The sequence below is a fragment of the Paralichthys olivaceus genome, chromosome 16 (genome assembly GCF_024713975.1).
Source record: "Paralichthys olivaceus isolate ysfri-2021 chromosome 16, ASM2471397v2, whole genome shotgun sequence".
NCBI classification, from domain to species: Eukaryota; Metazoa; Chordata; class Actinopteri; order Pleuronectiformes; family Paralichthyidae; genus Paralichthys; species Paralichthys olivaceus.
In genome coordinates this window covers 17,085,003-17,108,672 of record NC_091108.1, presented here as the reverse complement: position 1 = coordinate 17,108,672, position 23,670 = coordinate 17,085,003, and the positions used below count along the sequence as shown (strand labels likewise).

The window sequence follows — 23,670 nt, the reverse complement described above, 5'->3', positions numbered from 1 at the left end:
ACACCATGCACATGATGGAGCAGGTGAAACACATTAGGGAGGAAAAGCTAAACACAACGGTGTTTGGAGAGAAGTTAGAAAAGAGTTGATGTAAATGTTAGAAAAGAGTTGATGTAAATGTGAACATTTGTGTATTTGCTTTTGCAACTTGTGTTGGATCTAAGATAGAAGAAAAAGCTTTGCCATCGTCAATAAGGTCAAGATGTGTCTTTTTCATAGTTTTGATTAAGTTTTGCTTGTGCTTCATAAAGAGCTTTGTCAGAAGGTTCAATCAGAGCAGTCAGTGGTAAAGGGGGGGGATTTATTATTTTAATAAAGGCAAAAACATAAAATATAAATAAAATGTAAGTTTTATTATAGCTGAATATTAGTTACAATTTATTTGCTGATATTTTTTTAATTTTGTGAGTGAGAAGGGAGGAAACAGCAATTCTCAAAAGGTTTTTACATTAATAAATATATTTATAATATTTAATAATGAAAAAACAAAAAAATTGAATAGGCTACTGAAAGATGTTACTGTCAACGTTTGGTGATGAGTTAACATTAAAGATGTCTCGGAGTAAAAAGTTTGTGTTTGTCATACGTGCGTGACAGGTCAGCTCAGCAAAAAGCAATGACAGAGAAAACGTAAAGTGAGAAAGAGATTGAAAATGTGGGTCTTGCACATATCTCACACATAAAAACACACAGCAAAACATGTGAAGAAAACACCTCACATAGTTCAATAGTGTCATGTCTGTCTCATATTGACTGTGCACCTTGATGTCCAAAGACAATCCAGTAAAATGTCCACAGATTACAATGTAGATAAGATAGAGGTCGATATAAAACACGGCATTATATACATTAGGAGTGTGAGGATGTGGAACAAAGTGTAGAATATAAATGATTGCACCTCTTTAAAGACAGAAACCGCCTGAAAGCTGCACGTCTCGCAGAGGCCCTACTTCCTGCCACGTAACGGCGCATGCGCACCACCGAGCTCGTCACTTGGCTACGTGTACCCCGGTGTTTGTGTGGTTCCGCCGTGTCTCCTCTTCTGGGTGCTAGCGGCCATCAGAACACCTCCGGAGCCTTAAGAGAGCGACAGCATGGGAGGGTCTCAGAGCGTGGAGATACCGGGGGGAGGCTCCGAGGGGTACCACGTCCTCCGGGTGAGTGTTCAGCCCCGACACCCCGCTGTTAGCCGTTAGCTTAGCGTCCAGGGATGATCCGTAGCTTTCTCGGCTCCGTGTGTTGACGAGAGGCCGGGGATGTCTGCCGGGGCCTCCGCCTGCACACCACCAACATGTCAGGGGAAAACACCGTGAGCTCTCGGAGTGGAGTCAGTCACACACGGTTTCTGGACGCGTGATATTCTCATGACCGCTGGGTAGCTGAATAAATGTGCTTACCTTAGCAGTAGTAGCACCAGTGCTAATGTTAGCTGAGGCTACGTAGCTACATTGAATGACAGTTGCCAAGCTGGTTCTGTGGATACATCCATTATCGGACGGACCCTTATGTACACTGCGTCTTTCGCCTTTTCTGGCAAAACTCGAAATATGAGATTTCCGGAAACAGGCTCGTGTTGTGGTCCGGGCTCAGGTTAGTTTATGGTCAGACATAGCAGACCATATCGTTTGTACTGGGTGCTGGTTAATGTGAGAGATGCACATAACAACAGGGAAAACAGGCTCAGACGCAGCATGGGCTCTCTTGCGTGTTCAACCTGTTTGTGCTGTATGTACAGAGCATGTCAGGTTGAAGTGAAATAAAGTGCAAAAAGCTGGTGTCACATCCAGCAGCAGCTCAGGTTGTCTCTCTCTTCTCTTGCAGGTTCAGGAGAATTCCCCTGGACACCGTGCAGGGCTGGAGCCTTTCTTTGACTTCATTGTCTCCATCAATAATACCAGACTGGTGAGGAAAGCCAGCAACTGTCAAACAGGATGCAAAGGAACTCATTATGGCCGATGTGTTAAATGGTTGCCTCTTCTTTCTTTTTCTCCCTTTTTTTCCTGCAGAACAAGGATAACGACACTCTGAAGGACTTGTTGAAAGCCAGTGTAGAGAAACCAGTGAAGATGCTGGTTTACTCCTCGAAGACTCTGGAGCTGCGGGAGTCCACCGTCACGCCCAGTAACCTGTGGGGAGGGCAGGGCTTGCTTGGTGTATCTATTCGTTTCTGCAGCTTTGAAGGAGCCAATGAGAATGTTTGGCATGTGCTGGTACGTAGCACTGATATAATCATTTGTCCCTGGGAGTGAATGCAGATTGTACCCTTTCCCATTGCAGACAAAACCCAGATGTTAGTTAGTGTAAGTGGGTTTTTGGACCAGTAGAAAAGGGGCCTTATGCTGTTCTATGTGACAAAACAGTTTTTTGTGTATTTATATCCCCCCTGCTTTCTTTGACAGGAAGTGGAGCCAAACTCCCCTGCAGCTCTGGCTGGCTTGCGGCCGCACACTGACTACATCATTGGAGCTGACACCGTTATGAATGAGGTAGTGTGAGAGCATTTCACATCCTCCCTTCTGTCACTCCTTCACACACGCTGGTCATGGTATTAACCATGTTGTCTACTCCATTTTGTCTGACCTCTCTGCCACTATCTGACTCCATCCTGCAGTCCGAGGACCTGTTCTCCCTGATAGAGAGCCACGAGGGGAAAGGCCTGAAGCTCTATGTGTACAACACAGACACTGACAACTGCAGAGAGGTGGTCATCACACCCAACAGTGCCTGGGGAGGAGATGGCAGGTAACACATACACACGTTTACCTTTTTCTCACACTCACTGCTATAAAGTGATGTGTTTAATGGTAAATGGGCAGTATAGTGCTTTTCTAGTTTTATCAACCACTTAAAGCCCTTTACAGTACATTTGCATTCACCTTTTCACAAACACACATCCGCACATCATTTCTATGCTCAGTGCTTTTTTTATCACACACCATTCACCATTTAGGGTTCAGTAATCAAACATCCTTTCACCAAATTTCATGATAATCCATCTTGTAGTTTTTGCGTGATACCTGCAAACAGACGCAGACAACAAGATAATCTCCTGGCGGAGTTAAAAAATGGGAAATACGTCAAAATGAATGGAAAATTTTGTTTTGTTTTCTTTTGATTCTCTAAATCATGTTTTCTACATTTTCCAGCCTTGGATGTGGGATTGGCTATGGATACCTTCACAGGATTCCAACTCGGCCTTTTGAAGAAGGGAAGAAGATCTGTTTCCCCGGAAATAATCCCAGTGAGCCCGTCAGTCCACTGAAGGATGGATTCACTGAGGTGAAACCATGACCTACATTACAGTACTAGACAACTCAGATTGGAGACATGTTAAAGCCAAACTTCTGTAAAATATAAATGCAATGCCTGCAAATCTAAATATCACCATTTTTATCCATACTTGAGAATTACATTGTATAAATCCTAATAATCCTTACCACTTTGTATCCCTGCACACTGGTCTCCTGTGCTTTTTATCACACCAGCCAAAACTTAAGCCATCAGTATGCAGAGTGTGAGCATGACATTGAGAAGATTTAAGTTTTGTGTCCTGTGGCCTCTCATTTCTTTTTCAAGTGTTCACACTCTAAAAATGCAAGTTTCCTAGTTATGTATGCAGCAGAGTATGCCGGGGGAACAGAGAGCAATGCTACTCATTAGAGCTGCTTGCACGTTTGGATGAATGTGACCTTATCTGTTTGACAGCAGCATCTTTTTCTCTACCTCTGTCCTCATCCTCTCTGTTTTAACTGCTTCAGGTCCAGCTTTCAGCAGTGACCCCTCCTCCCACTGCACATGCTGTCCCCACAAGCCTAGAGGATTCACTGTCTGGTCTGTCAATCAGCACAGCCCCACCCACCATGCCCAGCGAGCTGCAGACAGGTATTTCACAATGCTCATTTTGTGAATGGTCACACACTCAAGTAGAATGGCACTATGCAGAGCGCATACTCACCAGTCCCCTGAGCCCATTAAGACCCAAGGTGCCGAATAATACAACCACCTGAAACCTGAGCATTTCCTAAAGAGCTGTCAGACTTTCCCATGTTTACAAAAACTGAAGCGGATAGAGACATGAAATTAAAACATTTCATAGCTTAAACATTTGGTTTTCATTGTAGATGATTGCCGCTTTCCTAAACTTAGTGAACATTGAACAGTTTTTTGAAGGATTTATGCACTGCTGCCTGGAAATTAGCAAAAATCTCAAACACAAAATCAACCCAGAGCAATGTGTATTCATCTGGAGAATGTAATGGGTTCCGTCCTGTTTCCCGTCTGTCCACCAAGGTTTTGGAAAATCTTAACTGTAGTTTTTGCGTACACCTGCTGACAAACAAACAGACGTAATAAACATGATATATTCATATTCTCACTTAATATATTATTTTTTTCTTGTTTCCCGTCCAGGTTTGCCCACAGTCCCTCTGCTCCCCTCTTCCACCAGCCCTTCCCTTAGCCCCCTCACTCCACTGAATCGTGTCGCCACCAGCTTCAACCCTGCCACCACGCTACCAGGTGGGTACATTTCTCAAACACACACCATCAGTCTGCTGAGTCAGATCGAATTTGTGACATTTGAAAAAAGCTCAAGGGTATCAGAGGCGTTACTGCTGTAGATTTATACAGGTGGTCACACCCTTCCAGATAAAAAAGGAAAGGTCTGACTCAACTTCTTTATCCATTTTGTCAAGTTTAAGCTTGTACACACACCTTGTTTTCTTTGGGACAAGCTGCCATGAGTGGTAAACAGTGTTTGGCTTAAAGGTCCAGCAGAAGTAGCAGAAGCTCACAAAGCCAGTGTATTCATATTCACTTCAACCCACCTTGCTCATACATTCAGTCTTTCTCCTTTTGTAGCCATGAACTTTAGACATGTCAACTTACAGGTGTTTGATGTCAGGTGTATCCTTCTCTATTAAGACCAAGTAAACTAACCAAACTTCTGAAATTATAAAGAGGCACTTGCAGTTTAAAGATGAATGACTAGTACCCAGCTTCCACTCCATAACAAAATGTTTTTGTGTCTGTGTAGGTCTGATGCCCCTCCCAGCTGGCTTACCTCCTCTCCCTAACCTCCCCAACCTCAACCTGCCACTCCCAGACCTCAGTGCCTTGTCACTAGCAGGCACCAGCACTTTACCACCGCCACTGGGAACAGGTAAATAAAAGTCTACTTCTTGGATGCAGTTGTACATTTTTACTATAGATAAACACTGCGTAGAAATGGCTCCCTGAATGGCAGCTGGTCACTAGCAGACGTTGATTTATTTTAAGGGGTCACAAAAGTCAGTATTCAAATTTTAATGTATGTAAGTATTTGCTAGGTGTGTTTACTGTACATACTACAAGCCATGTTTGTATACCAAGCCCTACCATAGTCTACCCTAAGGCTAAACTAAGACTATATATTCACACGTATATATTTCAAGTATATAGTAGAGATCACAAAAAATGATCACAAGATGAAAATTCTCATATCAATTGATATCGATATTATTTATTTATTTTAAATTTAAAGATGGATCTTTGCTCCTTGTTTTTAACAAGTTTAAAATCTAAGGTAGATCAGTTGTGTTTTACCTCCTCACTGTTTACACAATGCATAAGCAACACAGCAATATATATTGAACCTTTGTTGTGCTGCCATTGATAAAAAAAAGTATTGCAATAATTATTGATATTGTTTTATTGCCCAGCCATAGTATATGGTGTGGTTTAAAAATTATGTTTAAATCTAAATCCTGACAACACTTCATCATGTGACTATAATTTGAATCCATTTTGTTTCGACAGTTCCTCCTCTGGTCTCTCTCCCACCCCTCAACTTGGCAGGTCTGGCCCCCTTCCCCCCTCTTCCCACCATGCTGCCCTCCCAGGTGCCTCCTCTCCTGCCTCAGGGAGTAGCCCCTCTCTTACCCACCGCTGCCGCAGTCACAGTCACAGCGGCGTCAGCCGTCGACCCCGCCGCCGACTCCACGGCATCCACAGAAGCCCTCCCCACGAACGCCACGGAATCCCCAGCCCCCACGGAAACAACACAAACGTCGTCATAACCTGGGAAAGAAGATCACACCTGCCATTAAAACCAAAACACACACCCGGTTTCTCTTTTTTCCTCCCCCGTATGTCTTTTTCTGTGTTTTTTCTATTTATTTGGCCCAGAGGGACAGGCGGAACGGCTGCACTAGATCAGACACAGAGGCCAGCATGCTCCAGCTGTGGGTGAGGAAGCTTGTGTGGAGTGATGAAGGATGAGTGGATATGAAGAATGGGGGACAGATGTAGACTCTTACAAATGTTTCATTATTACCTGATTGTCAGAGCTTTACTAAGCTACTGTATGACGAGGAAGAGGTCTACTCTTAGGTTTGTAGGTTGCTTCGCACTTCTGCAGTTACATCAAGAAGAAATAACCGTTTTAAGATTTTCCCCTTTTCTGATCTGGCAATCCTCTGTTTCATAGTTACATCTGTATATTTTCTATATAAATGGTTCATCTCAATGGGGCTGGGTGATAATTTGAATTCAGTGAATCACTACCTATGTCATGACTGGGAACAGCTACACTTACAAATGGAAGTTCAACAAACCAATGTAGAGTTAATCATGACACATATTACACATGGACAGTACTGCTGTATTAAAACAATAGCTAATTATGAACATGTTAGATATAATGGTTTTTTTTATCGTCCAGCCCTAAAATGTAGCCTTTTATTATAAGTTGATAGACCCCCTCCCCCTTACCAATAGATGAATTTGATTGACATGTATTAATACAGAAATGTCCACCCAATGAATGAATCTGCATTATTTTGCACCACCTTTGTGTTTTGAAATTATTAGTCTGTCCCTTTTTTTTGTATGTGTCCATGTTTGAACCCTGAACTCTTTCAGTGCACGTTGTGTCGACCACACGGTGACGGTTACTGCCTGAAGTACATACCAGAAGAGACGCACGCTCACAGTCACAAGAGCTACTGAGTAGAGCTTGCGATTGTTATTAGGTTAAACGCGGATGTAGAAATATTAAATTAGACACTAGCGTCTTCTCCTGGCATGGTCAGAGCTATTTGGTGAGCAGAGTTGTAGTGATGCAGTACAGGCACAAGGTGGTGCTGTAACAGGTTTCTGAAAACATCTGCAGGATGCAGTGCTAGCAATAAAGCCAAATACATTTTACATGATGCCTCTCGTTTCCTTACATAAAGTCTACAGTTTCTTTCTGTTCTAAATTCTCTGTCAGTATCGTTATCAAGGAGACATTTCTAATGAAGATGACTGAAAACACTACAGCTCATCTGTGGAACACCAAGTGTCCATCACGACCACAGGCTGGTTTACACTGATCACCTGGAAATAAAAGGTGATATATTGGTGATTGAGGAAAAATTGACAGACAGAAAAAGTAGGTGCTGCCAAAACATTTGGGAGAAACATGGTGAAGTACAATTTCACTCAGTGGAGCTCATACCTCTGCCAAGGCCAAGGATGATGGACAACTGTCAGAGTTGGAGGTGCCAAGAGCAAGTCTATGTAATGCCTAGTCCTATGAATTTGAATGAACAACCAGTTTTACAAGTTTTAGAAAAGCAAACTTGGCTTTAGGGCCTCAGAGATTCTTTTTTGAGACGCATTTAACCCACTGTTAGACAATCCAATCCAATCCAATAATAATAATAATTCACCTAAGGACTTTTTTCATCAAGATTCACCAGTGATTCTCCAGAAAAAATGTTACTGACCCTGAATTTCTTTAACACAGTCCCTGTGTTAAAGAAATTCCCTGTGTTAAAGAAATTCAAAAAATAAGTTAAGGCATCTGCTCAGTTGTTTTTGTGTAATCTGGCTCACAAAGAACAAACACATTGACAGGAGTGAAAACATCTCTCGCTGGAAGTAAAACAAGAAAACTGGATTACCACCGGCAAAATTCAGGTTTAAATGGGATTAACTGTATGAAGCACATACTGTATGTAGAAAAAATGAAAAAAACAGGGTGGAAAACAGCAGCTGAGAAAATGCCTGGAAGACTGTTTCATGACAAAAGAAGCTGAACAAACCAAACCCCAGTGAAGTGTGTGTGAAAGTCATCATCTTAAGTATTTCATATCAGTATTATTCAGTAAATCTCACTGCGTAATATTGCAAAACATTGTGACAGATGGCGCCATGTGTAAAGAATGTGAACATGCCAGTATCTTCACACAGACACGTCGCCTCCATCTTTTGTGTCAAACACTTGCAGCCGAGGTTGCATCACCCTCGACAGGAAATATGGGTCACGCTGCGGGAATTAAGACTTGTACAGCGGCCTTTATTGCATATGAATGATGTGGCCCTGCGTTGCACTGCCTCACCACTAATGTGATCCGACATGTAGATTACTAGTGGCTGTACTTGCATCTGTCAACACACGGCTCTCATTAATCATGGGGGGGATATACACTTCACTGCCAGCACCTCCTCCAGTCTTGTCAGGGGAGGAGGAAAAAAAGAGGGGAGATGTTTGTTTTCTGCCTTCCTGCGCTCATGTGGATAAAATGAGAGTTAATCAAAGTGGACACAGACTTCACTTCCATCACTGGCTTTCCTCTGGGAGCAGCAAGCCGTGACAGCAGGTACTTCCTGCAGTTTAATTCACCTGTCGTTAACTGAAGCTTCACTGTGTTTGGGTTTTTCTTTTGTCTAGCGGCTCGCACAAGGAAAACCAGTTAAGAACTATTCTTAAAGCAGGCCAGAGTGCAGAGGGAAGATGAGACCCACTCACGTCTTTCATCTGACTCCTCGTCTGTGCACATCTCCCTCCATTGCCACAGGCGTGTTGTGGGCAGTGTCCAGGGGTTCTCTATGTTTTGAGAGGAGCGTAAAACGTCACAACAACATACAGGTTAAGTGTTTTATTTACAGGACGACAACATTTGGATATATCCACTTGATTTCTAGCCGCAGTAAAACATGCTGCAACACGGGGCGGGGGCCCACCTCCGCTGGCTTTGACCAACTCTCACTACACAGCAGAATGGGATTGAGCTCCATACAGTGTCTGTTGGACCTTTACATGAAGTAAACAAAAAGGAACCCACATGGACATTTGATGTTGTTGGCAGAAGAACGTGTCTCGTCCCCCTTGATCAGCGCAGCTGGTGTCCATTTCAGAAAAAGAAGAAAAAAAAAAAAGAAAGAGATGCTTCGGAGAGCGTTCCTCTTAACACAGTTCAAGTATGCACATATGCGAGGCGAGAAACCATTCACACATTACCAACTAAAAGCAACATTTATAGCAGCAAACTGAGAACAGCTTTCAAACAGAAACACAAACAGAGCAAAGTGAGACACTGGGAAGCAAGGATACGCCTCAGAACTATATATTTCTGCGAGTGAGTCTCCTACACATGAAATGTTCACTGAAACTCTGTGTCCCCGAGTCTTTGCGGCGCAGAGACGGCTGATCCAGTCGCTCAGATCAGTCCAGCTCCTCTCAGGCAGGTTCATGGCGACGTCTGTGACGACATGGTGCTGTGATACTCCGCCCATTTGAAACATTGCTACTCTTATCTGAACAGCAACAATGGATTAAGACACATTCACACGTCCACTTTGAGCTGACCTGAACTGAACTGCTTCGCAAAACAACAAAAAGAAAAATGTGAATGGAGGATTTAGTCCAGGGCGCTGTGGTACTTCTTGCCAAATCTGAGACCAGATGAGCACGGTCTGGATCACAAGTGCAAATCAGCCCCAGAAATTAATCTGGGACATTTTTTTTTCCATTTTGTTCTTGCCAAGTCCCATCAAGGTTACAACATCACCTCTAAATCAAGCCTGTTGTGTGCGTTGGGGCAACGAGGGAAAGTTCAACCATCATTTTATGCTTTGTTTGAATGCAGGGTTAAACACGTAGTCCACACACTTGTAGCCCTGCTGCACCACACACACCTCTCTTCTGTTGCCTGCTGTTATGTATATTTTAATGTTTGTGTGTGTAGAGGTGGGAATGGCGAGAACATCTAGCAGCTCCTACAGCTGTTGAAATGTCTCCTAAGAGGGTTAATTATTAAAGTCCATTAACAAATCCACTAACTTCATAATTTCCTTTTTCTGCACCAATCTTGAGCTATTCCACTATTTTCTGTTCTATCACTGCTCTTCTCTTTCCATTTCCCTGCGACATCTCAGCCTTTCTTTTTTTTTCTTTTAACTGTCTCACACTGTCGAGTTCAAGGACACTACACTACAACATGTGTGAAGGGGGTGTATCCCCTCTGCCCCTCCTCTTTTCCTTCCATCGCTTCAGTTGATTCTGTTCCGTTGCCAACTTATCCATTTTTAGGTGCAGCTCAGGTAAAAAAAGGAGAAGAAAAAAGAAGATCCTTCAGTTTCAACAATCCTGCCTCGGGATTGGCTAGAGGGTGCTGTCAGTCACGTGAGAGAGCCAATCAGTAGGTGGGCAGAGAGGAGACGGAGGGTTGCAGTGAGCCGGAGGAGTTTGAGCGTCTCATGTGAGGGAGGAGGTAGGTGTCCGAGCACAATTGGTGAACGTCGAACCTGTCCTCCTTTCGGTAGGCCAGACAGCGCCTGATGAACGCCTGCAGAGCACAGGAGGACATTTCAGAGAGAGAGATGCAGTCTGTGTGTGTGTGTTTGATTGTACAGCTATCTTTGTGAGGACAAGTTGAAGCCTTTAACCTACGGAGTGAGGACATTTTGGCCGGTCCTCCCTTTGTGATCCCCCCCTTTAAAGGACTGTATGGGGGTCAAGACTTGGTTTTAGGGTTAGGGTTAGAATTAGGTTTAGGTTAGGCATTTAGTTTGGATGGTTAGGGTAATGGGCTGTGGAATGCATAATGTCAATGAAGGTCCTCACTAAGATAGAAGTACAAACGTATGTGTGTGTGTGTGTGTGTGTGTGTGTGTGTGTGGTGTGTGTGTGTGAGGGCATGCAAGTCCTCATAAGATACAAGAGTCTACGTTTGGTTTTGTTTGGTGACAAAGACTGCACATTAAACTGCTCTTGATTCAGATGGTTGAGCATGTATCAGCAAGTTATTTGATTTCATTTTCTGACGACCTTCATGCTTAATTTATCTATGTACATACGTATTAATAACATAACACTACAACACACCTTGTCTCAGCTCATTTATCATTATGAGTATAAGACAGTTTACTCTTCTGTTTTTACACGGGAATGTCCATCATCTCAAGTTTATATTTCAAATTACACAAAGTACTGATTAGTGACAGCAGTGTAAGATCAATGTGAAGAATAGATTTTTCATGGTATTTAATCAAAGCAACACAACGAAAAGATTTCATCTTTAAACAGCCTCAAAATCATTTCCATGTTACAGGAACCTACAAACAGGGAGGATGGTACCTCTGTCATTCCCATCCCACACTCTGAACACCTGCCTTTGGTACATCTCAAGGGCTTTAGCCTACATTTAGTTTATGTGGAATCACATCAGCCATATGCTGACTTGAAATGAGTCAGAGAACTTTAAAGTAACACTTTAAAGTGAGGAGAAGATGCTATCTGCAGTATATGTTGAGCAGATACTGAGGTAAAGTTAGCAAGAGATGTCAAGCATAAAGTAAAACACAATGGCCCTCTGTGACTACACAAGTTTATGTGTGTGGTTTTGTTTGTGTTTGTGTGTGTGTGTGTGTGTGTGTGTGTGTGTGTGTGTTACCTTGGCCTCTGTGCTCGCCTGTGGTTTTGCAGGAAACTGGACCTCTGTGGCTTTGAGGATGGTGTTTTCCTGGAGAATGTCTTGTTGAGACTGGTTGTGACCAAACGGCTGCAGAGACAAGACGCTCAAATGACCACAATCCAAAGTCTTTCCGACTGCCACAAAACTCACAGTTGTTTCATGGACACTGAATCCAAGCGAAAAGTTCTCGAAGCACAAAGCTCATGGCTACAGATCTAAGCATGTCTGAAAGGTCTCAAGTCTCATTAATGTAAATGGACGACATTTTGTGAAAACCCACAAGCATCTGTGTTATTACTGTGTCATAATTCCCAAATTGTTTATTTCGTGTGCTCTTTCATAAGTGTAATGTGTAGTTTGTTTTTTGCTGTACCTTGCGTCCATAGAGGCACTGGAAGAAGATCACTCCTACGGACCAAACATCCACCTTGTTGGAAATCTTAGGCGGCTCCTTCCCTACCACAAAACACTCGGGCGGAAGATACCTGGAAATGCAAGTACAGAATACTAACCATGTCACAAAAGAGTTCATGCATATTTTTTCTTTCTTTCTTTAATTTAATGTGAATCATCTTGCTTTCTTGCCAGTGTTGCATTTTGCAATATACAAAGAAAAAAAAAAACGCTGTTGAATGTTGTGACCGAGTTGTAAACAGCAATAAGTACACAAACATTCATGCCGCGAATGGAATTTATGCGCCAGTGTGCCAAGGTTGGTGGGGACTGGTGTCTGATTTCAGGGTTTGTGTCTTACCAGTAGGTACCAGCCCCCTGTGATGTGAGGTCCATCCCATCCACACCGTAGTTATCGTCGTCCATGATCTTTGACAGGCCAAAGTCTGTGATTTTGATTTCCCCACACGCAGTTCCGTCCACCAATAAAATGTTACCTGTGTATCACACGGAGAGCGAGAGTCAGTTCAGTGTTTGACCCCAGGTTAACAAGTAAAGCTCTCAGAACAACTGAAAAGCTCTAAATGATGATTTTATAAAAGCTTTGCACCCTCTTCTAAGAAGATGCAAACACTGCAAGCAACAAACTCTGAGTGTGTATTCAATTTTAAAATACCAAGACTTAACCATGTAACTAACACTTAATAAACACTTAACTTTGATGTATAATTCATCTCGACATAGAAACTGTTTTTAATGCTGTGACCCACCAGGTTTGAGGTCATAGTGGATGATGGGAGGTTTGATCTCATTCAGGTAACGCAGGGCGCTGACAATCTGCATGACGATGGAGCGAGCCTCCTTCTCTGACATCAGCTTGTTTTGTTTAAGGTAGAAGTCCAGGTCGTTTCCTTCACAGAACTCCAGCACTGTACAGAACCTGAGAGAACAGAGGGCGGTGACGGACACACACATGGTCACATACGGGGGAGAAAGATCTAAATGATCAACTCAATGAGAACAAATACAGGTCCACAATAAGAAAAGTACTCAGTAACATCTTGTGGGTATATAACTATGGCTACCAGTTTCTTTAACTCTTTTGGGTTTGGGTGCCTAGATGTCACAAGGGTACACTTTACAGCTAAAATGTAACCATTGTCAGGACATGCTGATGCTGAATCACACATATTTCTTACCCCTGTGATATTTGCTCTAACTTGTAGCTCTGACGTCATGCCCTGAGGCAGATTTCAAACAATTTATGCATTATTTGAATACTCTCTGTGCAGGGTCATCCCAGAGGTTTGACTCTTACTGATGTGCAACCCTTCTGCTTAAAACCAAAGCCAACAATGTTTTTTTAACCCAGCAACCTGAGGAAATGTTGACCCAGCAGGGCGGCAGCTTGCAGAGGTCAGAGGTGACTCACGTGTCAGTATCCAAAGAGAAGTAGTCGTACAGTTTCACTATTCTGGGATGGTCCAGCTGCTTGTGTATCCGGTACTCCCTGCATGCATGCCTGGAAGGAAATAAATGTCAAAGTAGTCAGTGCATGACTGCGGTGACACGTCTTCGTGCGTCAGAATTTAACTGTGCGAGACGAGACCTACTTGTGATAATTCTCCTTCTTCTCCTCTCTCCAGTTCTTGTTGAGTTGGTGGATTTTAACAGCTGCATAGCGCTGCTCAAACAGGTCAAAAGCCTGTGATTGATAAAAACACACACATCATACACACGTTTGTGTCTGAGCATACTTTACACAGGGGGAGAGAACAACAATAACTTGTGCCGCACTATAGATGCATTACCTTATAGACTTCACTGAAGCCGCCCCTGCCCAGCAAGTGCAGCAGCAGGTACCTCTCATTCAGAGTAGGATGGTCTTTAAACCTGTGTGGCGAGGAACATTAATGATTAATATCATCAGGGAACATGAGGAGGAAACGCTCATCACCTTGATCTAGGAACTGATCTGGCAAATGCAATGTCGTGTTTAAAACAACTGATCTGCAAAGAGAGATGATTGAATTGCTACTCTAGATAAAAGAATAAATGAATAAAAAATTTAAATGTGGTATCATCAAACTATGATTTACACTCATTGGTTTACATTTATTCATGACTTGCTGTGTGTGGAGTGGACTTACGCTGAGCTGTCCTCATTGTTGATCCTCTTCAGCTCTCTGATGTGGAGGTTCCTCACCCGCTCCAAACGCTCCAGCTCCGCCTGAATCTCAGCTTCCTCCTACAAACACCAAGTTGAGATGCAGCATTTTACATTTCACTTCTTGTAGTTTTAAAATGTTTGTAAAAACAATCACATTTATTTATTCATCATTGATGCAATCAAACAAATTGCTGACAAATGAAGTCTCCAGTGGCTATTTAGAGCTGAACGTGGGAGTACTGTTGCATCCAACTCACCCTTTACTGTTTTGCCTGTTTTTTGGCCATTAGATGATTTCACTCGTTAAATTAAACGATCGCTTCATCTAGACTAATATGGATTTATTTAAAATGCATTGAGCTTTCCAACCCCTGAAACCTGGGACTTTTGAAAACGCTGCTAGTCCTGCTTTAGTTCAAAAACTCACAGGTTTGCATTTCAGTCTGGACGGTTTGGAAAAAATAATGCAGAGACCCATATTTTCTTCCTGATTGGATCTTATCAGTCCAGACTTGAATAACATCGATAACAAATTAAGTTTTGCTAATTCTCACTCTCAATAACAATTCCATGTCCCCCTGGTCCAATTATGTAATTATGTTTTAAACATACAATTACTCATGCATGACCAGTGTATGTGAATGGTTCTGATTCAGAATATGTCTGTATATGAAGTAGCCAAAGTTTTATGTGATGTATACCTGGTAGAGAGGTGTGTGAGAAACTAAGCACATGGTGAACACAAAGTTAAATTTTCCAGACATTAGCACTTTCTTTTTCATGATAACACGTCTTCTGGTAATAATACCTCCTTCTTGATTGCTTGTTTGACTGAATGATGATAGTTTTACTGACCTTCTTCAGATGTCCAAGTCGGAGCTTAAAGATCTCTTCTTGCTCGTGGTACTCAGCAAGAGTCAATCTGTCAAAACATGAACAAGTCAAAACCTCCAAAGAGAACAACAATATGAGCAAACACAATGTATTGGATACATTAATTACGATCAACTAATAAATTCATTTCTATTTCACCTTTTAATTAGTTTCTAATCCTCCAGTTGAAAACTAAAATGAGAACCGCTCATTCAGTTCTCAGTAAATTGAAAATATAAAGGATGTAAAAACAGCCCAAAACAATGTAAACATCATCTAAGGTCTAGAATCCTCCAGTTCCACACTGCCAGTATCCTTTGTTTCAATAAACTTACAGCTGGGGCAACGAAGGCTTGAGGAAGGGGTCCGAATCATTGCCATTGACCACCTTGGTTTTGCGCTGCTTGGGTTCGGAGGTGGACGCCACAGAGAGGGAGGGGGACGCAGGGTTTGGAGGCTTCCTCTTGGCCAGCAGCTTCCTCTGTCGCTCTATGTCCTCTCTCTGCTGGTTTATACCCTCCTGTTGCCTGTGGAGAGTTGGACACAGAAGAGAAGGGAGCAGGTCATGTAGGAGAGACAGGAGAAGAATATAAGACATCTAATCATATGTTTTCTTCTGGTTGTATAAAAAAAAGGGTGCTTTTAAAATTCTCCTGTGTACTATGAACCCTTCAATTCCATTTCTAATGTAGTTCCCAATGCAAAATAATTCACTGGGATTATAAATTATGCACGTTTGCAATCCCTCACTTGATCAGGTTCTGGAATGCATATCCATCAGTCCATTGCTCCGTGTAGGATGCTCCATGTCTGACGGTGGTGAAGTGACCGAGGCGGAGGCGGTCTTGCATGCTCTTCTCACGACACGACTGCTTCTCCTGGGTGCTCTGTGCACAAAAACCAGGCAGGCAGACACACACGCACATAATGAGAAATGAAGGGACAGTGAAGCTGAAGGTGTCTCTAAAGAAGCAACTAAAGGGGATCGAAGAGAGTGTTTCTCATCCCTGCATTATATGTATATTACATTTTTCTATTGTGGCAGATACTTTTGTCCAAATCAGCGCACACACACAAGGCACAATCCAAGCCACAACAGATAAAGACAGATCACCCATGAAGAATAACGCTTGTTCTTTAATTTAGATTTTAAAGGCCAATAAGGCAATAATTACTAGAGTTTTTAACCATCATTAGTTATAGACCAAAGCAAAGATTAAACACCAGAGAATATTGGAATAATTATGGGAAAGGTGTGACTGTGTTGGCACCATTTCTTGTGTGAATGTAATGCTGCATTCGCACCAAAGCGCTGTAGCGTGTGGGTTCACAAGACCATTCGGAGACTCACACAGCTCAGAGAATTTCACCGTATTCTCCAGGAGTTATGACTTGATGACTGCCTGAGGCTGACCAGTGGCCAGTTTGATGATCTGCTAGCCGGTATTGGTGCCAGGACCTGTCTCTGGCAGGTTTCATTCACAACGCTGATTGGCTTTCACGACATTGCATCATGCAAATTTTGGCAGTTCAAATATTTCCACTCGAGCAGGAGAGGCAAACGATGTGACTTTTGTGTCCTCTATTGAGTCACGTCAATCCAGCGTGAACAGTGTCTACTTCCATCTATTTTGGTCTTTGCATTGACTTTGTATGTAAATGCATTGCACAAAGACTTCACTTTGCATTTGGAGTGAATGTATCATAAGTCTGAATTTTATTGCCACCTTTGGAAGTAAAGCTTCAAATCTTCGAAATGTTGTGAACACATTACATGTAAGAACAGTTTTAATCAAATTAGTATCTATGTTACATTCATTCAGGCTGTGTAGCTGTTAGTTTATTTATTTCCCTCGTGGTAGCTTTAAATTTCAGATGTTGTGGTGTGATCATGAACATATGGTGGATATCCAAACGTGAGTATGCATTCAAAAACCTTTTCTATGAGCAGTTTCTTGCTCATGGTGATGCACTTGTTGAGCCTCTCCTTGTATTTCTCCAGGAGTTTCTGCTGTTCATCGATCTGTCTCCGCAGGTCACAGTTTGCCTGTTAAAGAGAGACAATGGGGAGAGTAATAGATCTAGTACGACCCAGTAATAAGGTGACATCACCCAATCAGAGCATCTTATATATCTCAAGACACAGGATATAGACAGTGAACTCACCCTGAGCAGGTCATCTATTCGCCCCTCTTTCTTTTCCAGGTCCAGACTCTTGTTGCTCTCCAGAGCAGCAAGTTTAATCCCAGTTAAATCCGTCTAAAATGACCACACAAACAACTGCCAGTCAGATTGTGTATTACGGGAATACTGTAAAAGGTAGAAATTGTAATAACAACTGTGTTTTCTGTTTGCTTAACATTACCTGGACAAACTTGCTGGAGGAAGCTTTAAGATTGTGTTCCCCAAAACACAGACTTGTAGGAGAGGAGCTATTCTGCCGGATCTGCAGACACAGAGGTTTTGTTAAACATCGTAGTTACACATAACAGAAACTCACATCCAGGTCATGTGCAAGTAATTCATAGGAAATCCTTCTGTGTGAGATGACTGTGTGACTGTCAAAAACTCACGATTGAACCTGGAGCAGAGTGCGAGTTCTGTGGAGAACGACGAGCTGATGGGAGGCCTCTGACTGGACTGGAACCATTTCCAGCCTGGAACTTTGCAGAAAGAAAGAAATGTATTCACCTAAGAATCATGTGCAAGGTGATAAAAATAGTGGAATAGTTGCATAACACTAGTTGCTGTCATACTCACATCAAAGTAATCGCTGATCTTGGGCCCACGGGTGGAGGTCTTCCCTGCAAAGAAATAGGAACCCATTTTCAATGCAGACAGTAATAAATGATACATTACACTGATCTTGTACTGGTGTCAGTCATACCTTGACTACTCTCCGAGTAGGTGTCAGCTTTCCTTTTCCTCCCTCTGGACGATTCAGAGTGCTTCTTCTCTGGGGTCTGTAAATCAATACGAAAAAGAAGAGGAAACCAATGAGATATAAATCCCAGCAGTTTTACCAAACTAAATAGGATTCAGTGGTGGTGTACAGCAGGAGAGAGCATCAGGAAGGACGAGTACATACTGAGTAGGCAGGGGAGCTCCCTCTTTTCAAATCAGAGTTCTAGAAAGAAGAGAGGAAGAGGTGGAGGTAGTGGGAAAGACAGAAAGGCGAGTGGGCCGTGCACAGAAAAACAGTATTGTGTGTGCCTTTATCATTATAATGAGAAGTGTAACATTTAATTTCAGCTTCATTTAGTAAATACTAGTCACAAATGGTCACAGCGTTTGTGTGTGTTACCTCTGACTCCTTGTCGCTTGACGAGCCCAGGCTGCCATAGCTGTGGTTAGAGGACTCGTTGGCCAGACCCTACACACAGAGAGGATTAAATAAGTTAGCGTATGCAGTGTGGAAATAGTCGGCACAGGTATGTGGTTTATTTGAAGTTCTGTGACCTCATGAAATGTAAGCAACTTTGACGGAGAGCCTAGAGGCAGGCCGCTAGTGTGCAACGTCTGATCGAGATTTTCAGTTATTAGGCGTGTCACTTGGAAATTTTCCATCAAACAAATATTTCCAGCAAGATGGCATCACTCTAAGGAAAACAGGAACTTTAACCTGCTTTTCCACCGCAAGGTTAGTTTGTCACTTCCAGGGACCAAAAACTCCCCTGACTCTCTGGTCTTGTCTTAGCTATCATCCAAGAGTTAGTCACTCATGATCACTCAAGCCTCGAGACTAATTCACCCTCCTGCTTCCACTAAGCTTTGCTTGTTGTTAGCATTATAGCAGAGCATGGGCATTCAATGTACTGTCATTGACTTCTTTGATGTAGACACCAATATTCAGATTTTAACCTGAGTATGGTCTGAGTTAGACACAGTCACATAAACCACATTTTCTGATTGTCTCGAATAAGCTCATACTTGAAATTAGCAATGTGGATTATTCTGACCTTAGTCCCAATATACATGTAATTATATATTTATTATAACATCCTGTTGGAGTTTTCTTCAGCATTTTGCGACATTGACATACAGCAGTTACCAACTGCTTGACAATGATCACCTTGGGTCTAATCGAGATAAAATTTAAAAGGGAGTTGTAACAGGATACGGTAGCATCGTACAATGAACTATTTCAGTTTGAGATTTTAAAAGGTTTTAAAAATAACGTTGACGCAATGCTGTTGTCAGACTATGCTCCGTAACATGTAAAGGGAATATTAAAGGAATGTTCCATTAGCAACTCATGTAAACACCATTATTGAATTAATGTCTCATCCAGAATGAGGTCAATATTCTCAATATTGGTGTTCATGTAAAGTTAGTGATAGTCTTTAGGCACTGGGTGAACTGTTTGTGTGTATGACGCATCTGAAAAACAAGGCGTTAGCTTTTCTGTGCATCTGTTACCTTAGCACCTCCACTGGTGCTCCCAGTGCTGCCTCCTGTGTTGCCACTGACAGCTCCTGTAAACCTGGCCTCCAGCAGCTCCTGTCTCCTGGGGTCCAGGCTGTGCAGCTCCTCCATGGGCCCTGGTATGAGGTAGGGGTGGGGGGGTGGCAACAGAGTGAGGTTACGACGCTTACATTATCACCATTGCTAACAAACAGTAGAGCGTAGCAGTGCGAGGAATCAAACAAACAAATATCCATGTGAAAAATGTACTGGAGGTGAATTTAAAAAATGAGCGCTACGAGGAGAGCAGGACAGTATCTGGGGGAGGATTAGAGAAAATTGAGTGATCACTATGATAAAAATAGAATATGGATTTAACTGTAGGTGCAGAAGGTAGCTCTTGAAAAGATGCACTTTCTTCCAATGATGGTAGATACTTAAGATGACACTGCATTTCTAACTTGAGCAGTAAGGTCATTCGGCCACTGGGGAGCCAGGAGGGAGAAGAGCGGAGGCCAGACGCAGCGAGTCCAACACATCAAATCTACAACCAGCGCTTCCATTTTTCTCAGACTGCAACAATGGCTTCTGTGCATAATGCTCTGACAGTAAGGGATCTCAAAACCTCTGAAACTATGCATCATCTGAGACACTGGACGATTGATCCATGACACTCTGCAATGTAAATGAAAATGTTTCAGCAGCAGCATTGTGTCTTAAAGATGCTACAAATGAGCAACAGTGTTCATTATGCTGTTGAAACAGGAACTGCCTTTTGTTTTACAGGCCATTTAGGGCTTTACAAAAGCCTGGTTTTACATTTTAATTTCCTCAGTATACACTCAGAGCTGCAAATGTCTGCGTGTTAACCCTGTACAGATGTAAATCACAACCACGATATGAATAAAACGACTCTAATACAAGCAAATAGGCTGACATATATGCTGCTGGACTGGGCCCTGTTCTATGAAGACCAGTTTCCAGGGAAAGACACACATACAGACACAGACACACAAAGACACAGACAGACGCACACAGGTCCCCTGCTCCCTGCTGGGTGCTGCTGCTTAAGTGTTTGTTTCCTTATTGGACATTTCCTGGCTGTCATCTTTACATAGCTTCTGGCACCGGGGCCAGCCCTAAAAGGCAGTATGGACATTATGAAATCCGTGTGCACAGAAACTGAGAGCACACTACAAGGCCTGTGTGAGGTTACCTCAGGACAAGGCAGAGTCATTTGGCTTCTTTACATCTATAAAGCTACAGCTTGATATTCCAGCAGTATTCTGCCTCTGAGTGCATTAACACTTGACACTTTAAAGTTGACACTGAAGTCTCACAACAACATCCTGGTAGTGATCTGAAATGTTTTTGACGACTTGTTAACAAACAGCTGTCGACGTACATGGATGAATAAACGTATTATAACCTAGAACTACTGCTCTTGGGTTATGTTAGCCTGCTGCCGCTGGTATGTCACATCACCTCCACAGTAAGTAACAGCAACCACACGTCGACAACACAGTAAAAGCAGACGCTTCCAAACTGAGCAGAAAGTATGAAACGGGGCCTGTTCACAAGTTCACAGCAGCGGGGACGTGCATCGCTGTGCATTCATGGATACGCCGCTACGCTGTTTTCCTCAATCTAACTAGATGCTGTTGATAAGCGCTGCCATTAAAAACAGTGTCTTCGCCCCGCGTCGTTAGAACTAAGCAGGAGTCCTGTGGGCTGACAGCCAGCGAACAGGAAGCTAGCGCTGCCTTTGTGCAGACACGATAGCCCGCTGCTACTTAGACTGGCCATCAACTCCACTGACAGCTGACGTTTGGCTTCCAATACACGGCATCAGTGAACTTGACATCCATTTCTACTCCGCTACACGATAGCTCGACACGGCCCCGATCCGCCACTTCTCCCACAGACAACACACTTCCATGGACGCAGGGTCCGCGGTGCCCTCGGCGGGCTGGTATGTACCTTCCTTGCTCTTTGCGGTCGCCGTTATATGTTGTTGAGAAATCGTTGGGGACGAGGAGAGCTGCGACCAAGATGGCGTCGCCTCCAAACTTCCACCACCACTTCCACTGTTACTTTGGACACTCATGAAGCCACTTTACCGCCGAGAGGAGCCAGCGTTCGCTCTGCCTTTTCACGGAAATCCCAAACTTGCGTCCATCGACACCTGCTGTCGCCGAACGGGCCCGGAAACGTCGGTTCTTCCGTCGCTAGACGTCTCGTACGCTGCGACCCGTGCGGGTCCTGCGGAGGAGCGGCTTCTTCTTCACGGGCTCGCTGAGACGGATCCGGTGTAACCTTTGCATGATGACCGCACCGCACCGCACCGCACGCACCGCACCGTACCGCACCGCGCGCCTCTCAGCATCCAGTGCGCGAGCGGAGCTTTGATTCCAGTAGGCGAGGCTATCGCGAGGCTGGCGCGCACCGAGCAGCGCGAGGGGGGATGGCATGACACCGACACACACGCTGATCCTGGATCATTTTATCTTCCTCCACAGCAGCCCGAGGTTCAGTGTGGAGCACCACCCTCCTCCTCCCCAGATCAGCCTCCTGTGCTGAGGAAAACAACCAAAAATGGCCGAAAGTTGCTGACTGCTTGACGAGCAGGAAGACAGACACACACGAGCACGCACGCGCGGGTGCACACTTCACTACACACACGTTCAGACATACACACAATTATATATATATTTATTTATTTATATGCTATTATACATGTTATTATACATGTATGCAATGGGAATTGTAATATCACTTATTATGATATATAATAATACACTACAAAAATAAAATATGTACATTGTCAAAGAAATATAAGAAAACAACAAGATATGTGTAAATATACATAAATACATATACACACAGGGATGTCAATTGTATACATTAATATATATCGAATACAATTTTACACACACACATATATATATATATATATATATATATATATATATCATGTCAGACAGACAAGCATCATGTACGCTGAGTGTACACAAAGAGAGAGAGTGTGTGTGTGTGTGTGTGTATGTGAGAGAGAGAGAGAGAGACAGAGTGAGTAAGAGTGAGAGAGAGTGTGTGTGAGAGAGAAAGAGAGAGAGATTAAGAGGTAGAGAGTGTTTTTGTGTGTGTGTGTGAGAGAGAGAGAGAGAGAGACAGACAGACAGACAGACAAGGAATGAGATTGAAGGAGAGATGTGCGTGTATGTGTGTGTGTGTTTTAGGTAGGTTCCTGATAAGCTGTTTTTCAGTCTTGAAATACAAGTTGCAGGGAGGGGAGTGCAGGTGGGAGGATAGTGATGTGGTCTGGGCTATAGGGTCTTTTGTTCCAAATTTGGTGCAGTGCATCAAAATGCCTTCTTGTAGGGCAACACACACACCACACACACACATCTATATATATTGAGAGCTGAATACTTGGCCTCTATTCTTAGATCCTTTCTAATTTACTTTAAATGTAGTACATTTTAACAAAACTTTCCCTACGATTCCCCCCTTATATTGATTTAATAGTTATTTCTACTATAAATTAATTTGCCAGGATTAAAAAAAATGAAAGCAGTTGTGTAAAAGCGTCTTTTGTCTGTCAAAGCCCTGCTCCACTTGCAGCCAGCTTGCATCAGGAAATAGACTGAGGCACGAACGGTCACACTGCACCTCATATGCACCTGCCCATGGTAACCTGATTTTTTTGGTCACACGGTTTCCATGGTAACAGTGCAATAATCTTGACAGGCAATGAGGATGGTTGTATAACACTACTACTGTTACTGTCATATCGGGTATGAATTGGTAATGTGTTGTGAGCTTACATGTGACTGGTGACTGATATTCATGCAGCAGTCCGGACATTCCCAGAGTGTCAAATGTCTCTCGGAAAACTGGAACCGTGGGCTGACATTTTGAAAACTACCTTCACTCGTGAGTAAGATACACAACTGTGGCCTACAACAGTATGGGCCCTTTGAATTATACCAATAACAGTTTGAAAATAAACTGAGAGTAAAGAGGTCCCATCATAAACTGTACAAGGTATGATGGTTCACCACAATGTGATCACAGGTTTTTGGAAGGACAAATGATAAATTCATGTCA

General features: G+C 43.0%; 2 protein-coding genes across 6 annotated transcripts; one reads left to right on the top strand and one right to left on the bottom strand.

Annotated features, from left to right (window-relative positions):
• Window positions 1-958: 958 nt before the first annotated feature.
• On the top strand, window positions 959-7,185 carry LOC109646129 (Golgi reassembly-stacking protein 2-like). The gene is made up of 10 exons (XM_020111847.2): window positions 959-1,157; window positions 1,822-1,902; window positions 2,007-2,210; window positions 2,400-2,486; window positions 2,612-2,742; window positions 3,147-3,279; window positions 3,759-3,882; window positions 4,411-4,518; window positions 5,036-5,161; window positions 5,797-7,185. The coding sequence occupies exons 1-10, from the start codon at window positions 1,095-1,097 to the stop codon at window positions 6,054-6,056; spliced, it is 1,317 nt and encodes a 438-aa protein (XP_019967406.1). The 5' UTR covers window positions 959-1,094; the 3' UTR covers window positions 6,057-7,185.
• A 1,703-nt stretch (window positions 7,186-8,888) lies between these two features.
• Window positions 8,889-22,180, bottom strand: LOC109645343 (serine/threonine-protein kinase tousled-like 1-B). Of its 5 annotated transcripts, none has more exons than XM_020110933.2 (22): window positions 21,541-22,180; window positions 19,576-19,697; window positions 18,461-18,529; window positions 18,245-18,283; window positions 18,044-18,119; window positions 17,917-17,960; window positions 17,730-17,819; window positions 17,522-17,602; window positions 17,323-17,415; window positions 17,093-17,203; window positions 15,907-16,043; window positions 15,492-15,683; window positions 15,139-15,205; window positions 14,264-14,361; window positions 13,925-14,006; window positions 13,727-13,818; window positions 13,546-13,635; window positions 12,884-13,053; window positions 12,475-12,610; window positions 12,094-12,205; window positions 11,700-11,807; window positions 8,889-10,592 (listed from the first exon to the last, which is right to left on the bottom strand). In XM_020110933.2, the coding sequence occupies exons 1-22, from the start codon at window positions 21,665-21,667 to the stop codon at window positions 10,443-10,445; spliced, it is 2,286 nt and encodes a 761-aa protein (XP_019966492.1). In that variant the 5' UTR covers window positions 21,668-22,180; the 3' UTR covers window positions 8,889-10,442. The 5 variants fall into 5 exon arrangements, with proteins under 5 accessions (XP_019966492.1, XP_019966499.1, XP_069366737.1 ...); XM_020110940.2 differs by having other exon boundaries at window positions 17,730-17,813; XM_069510636.1 differs by having other exon boundaries at window positions 21,681-21,951.
• Window positions 22,181-23,670: the final 1,490 nt, after the last annotated feature.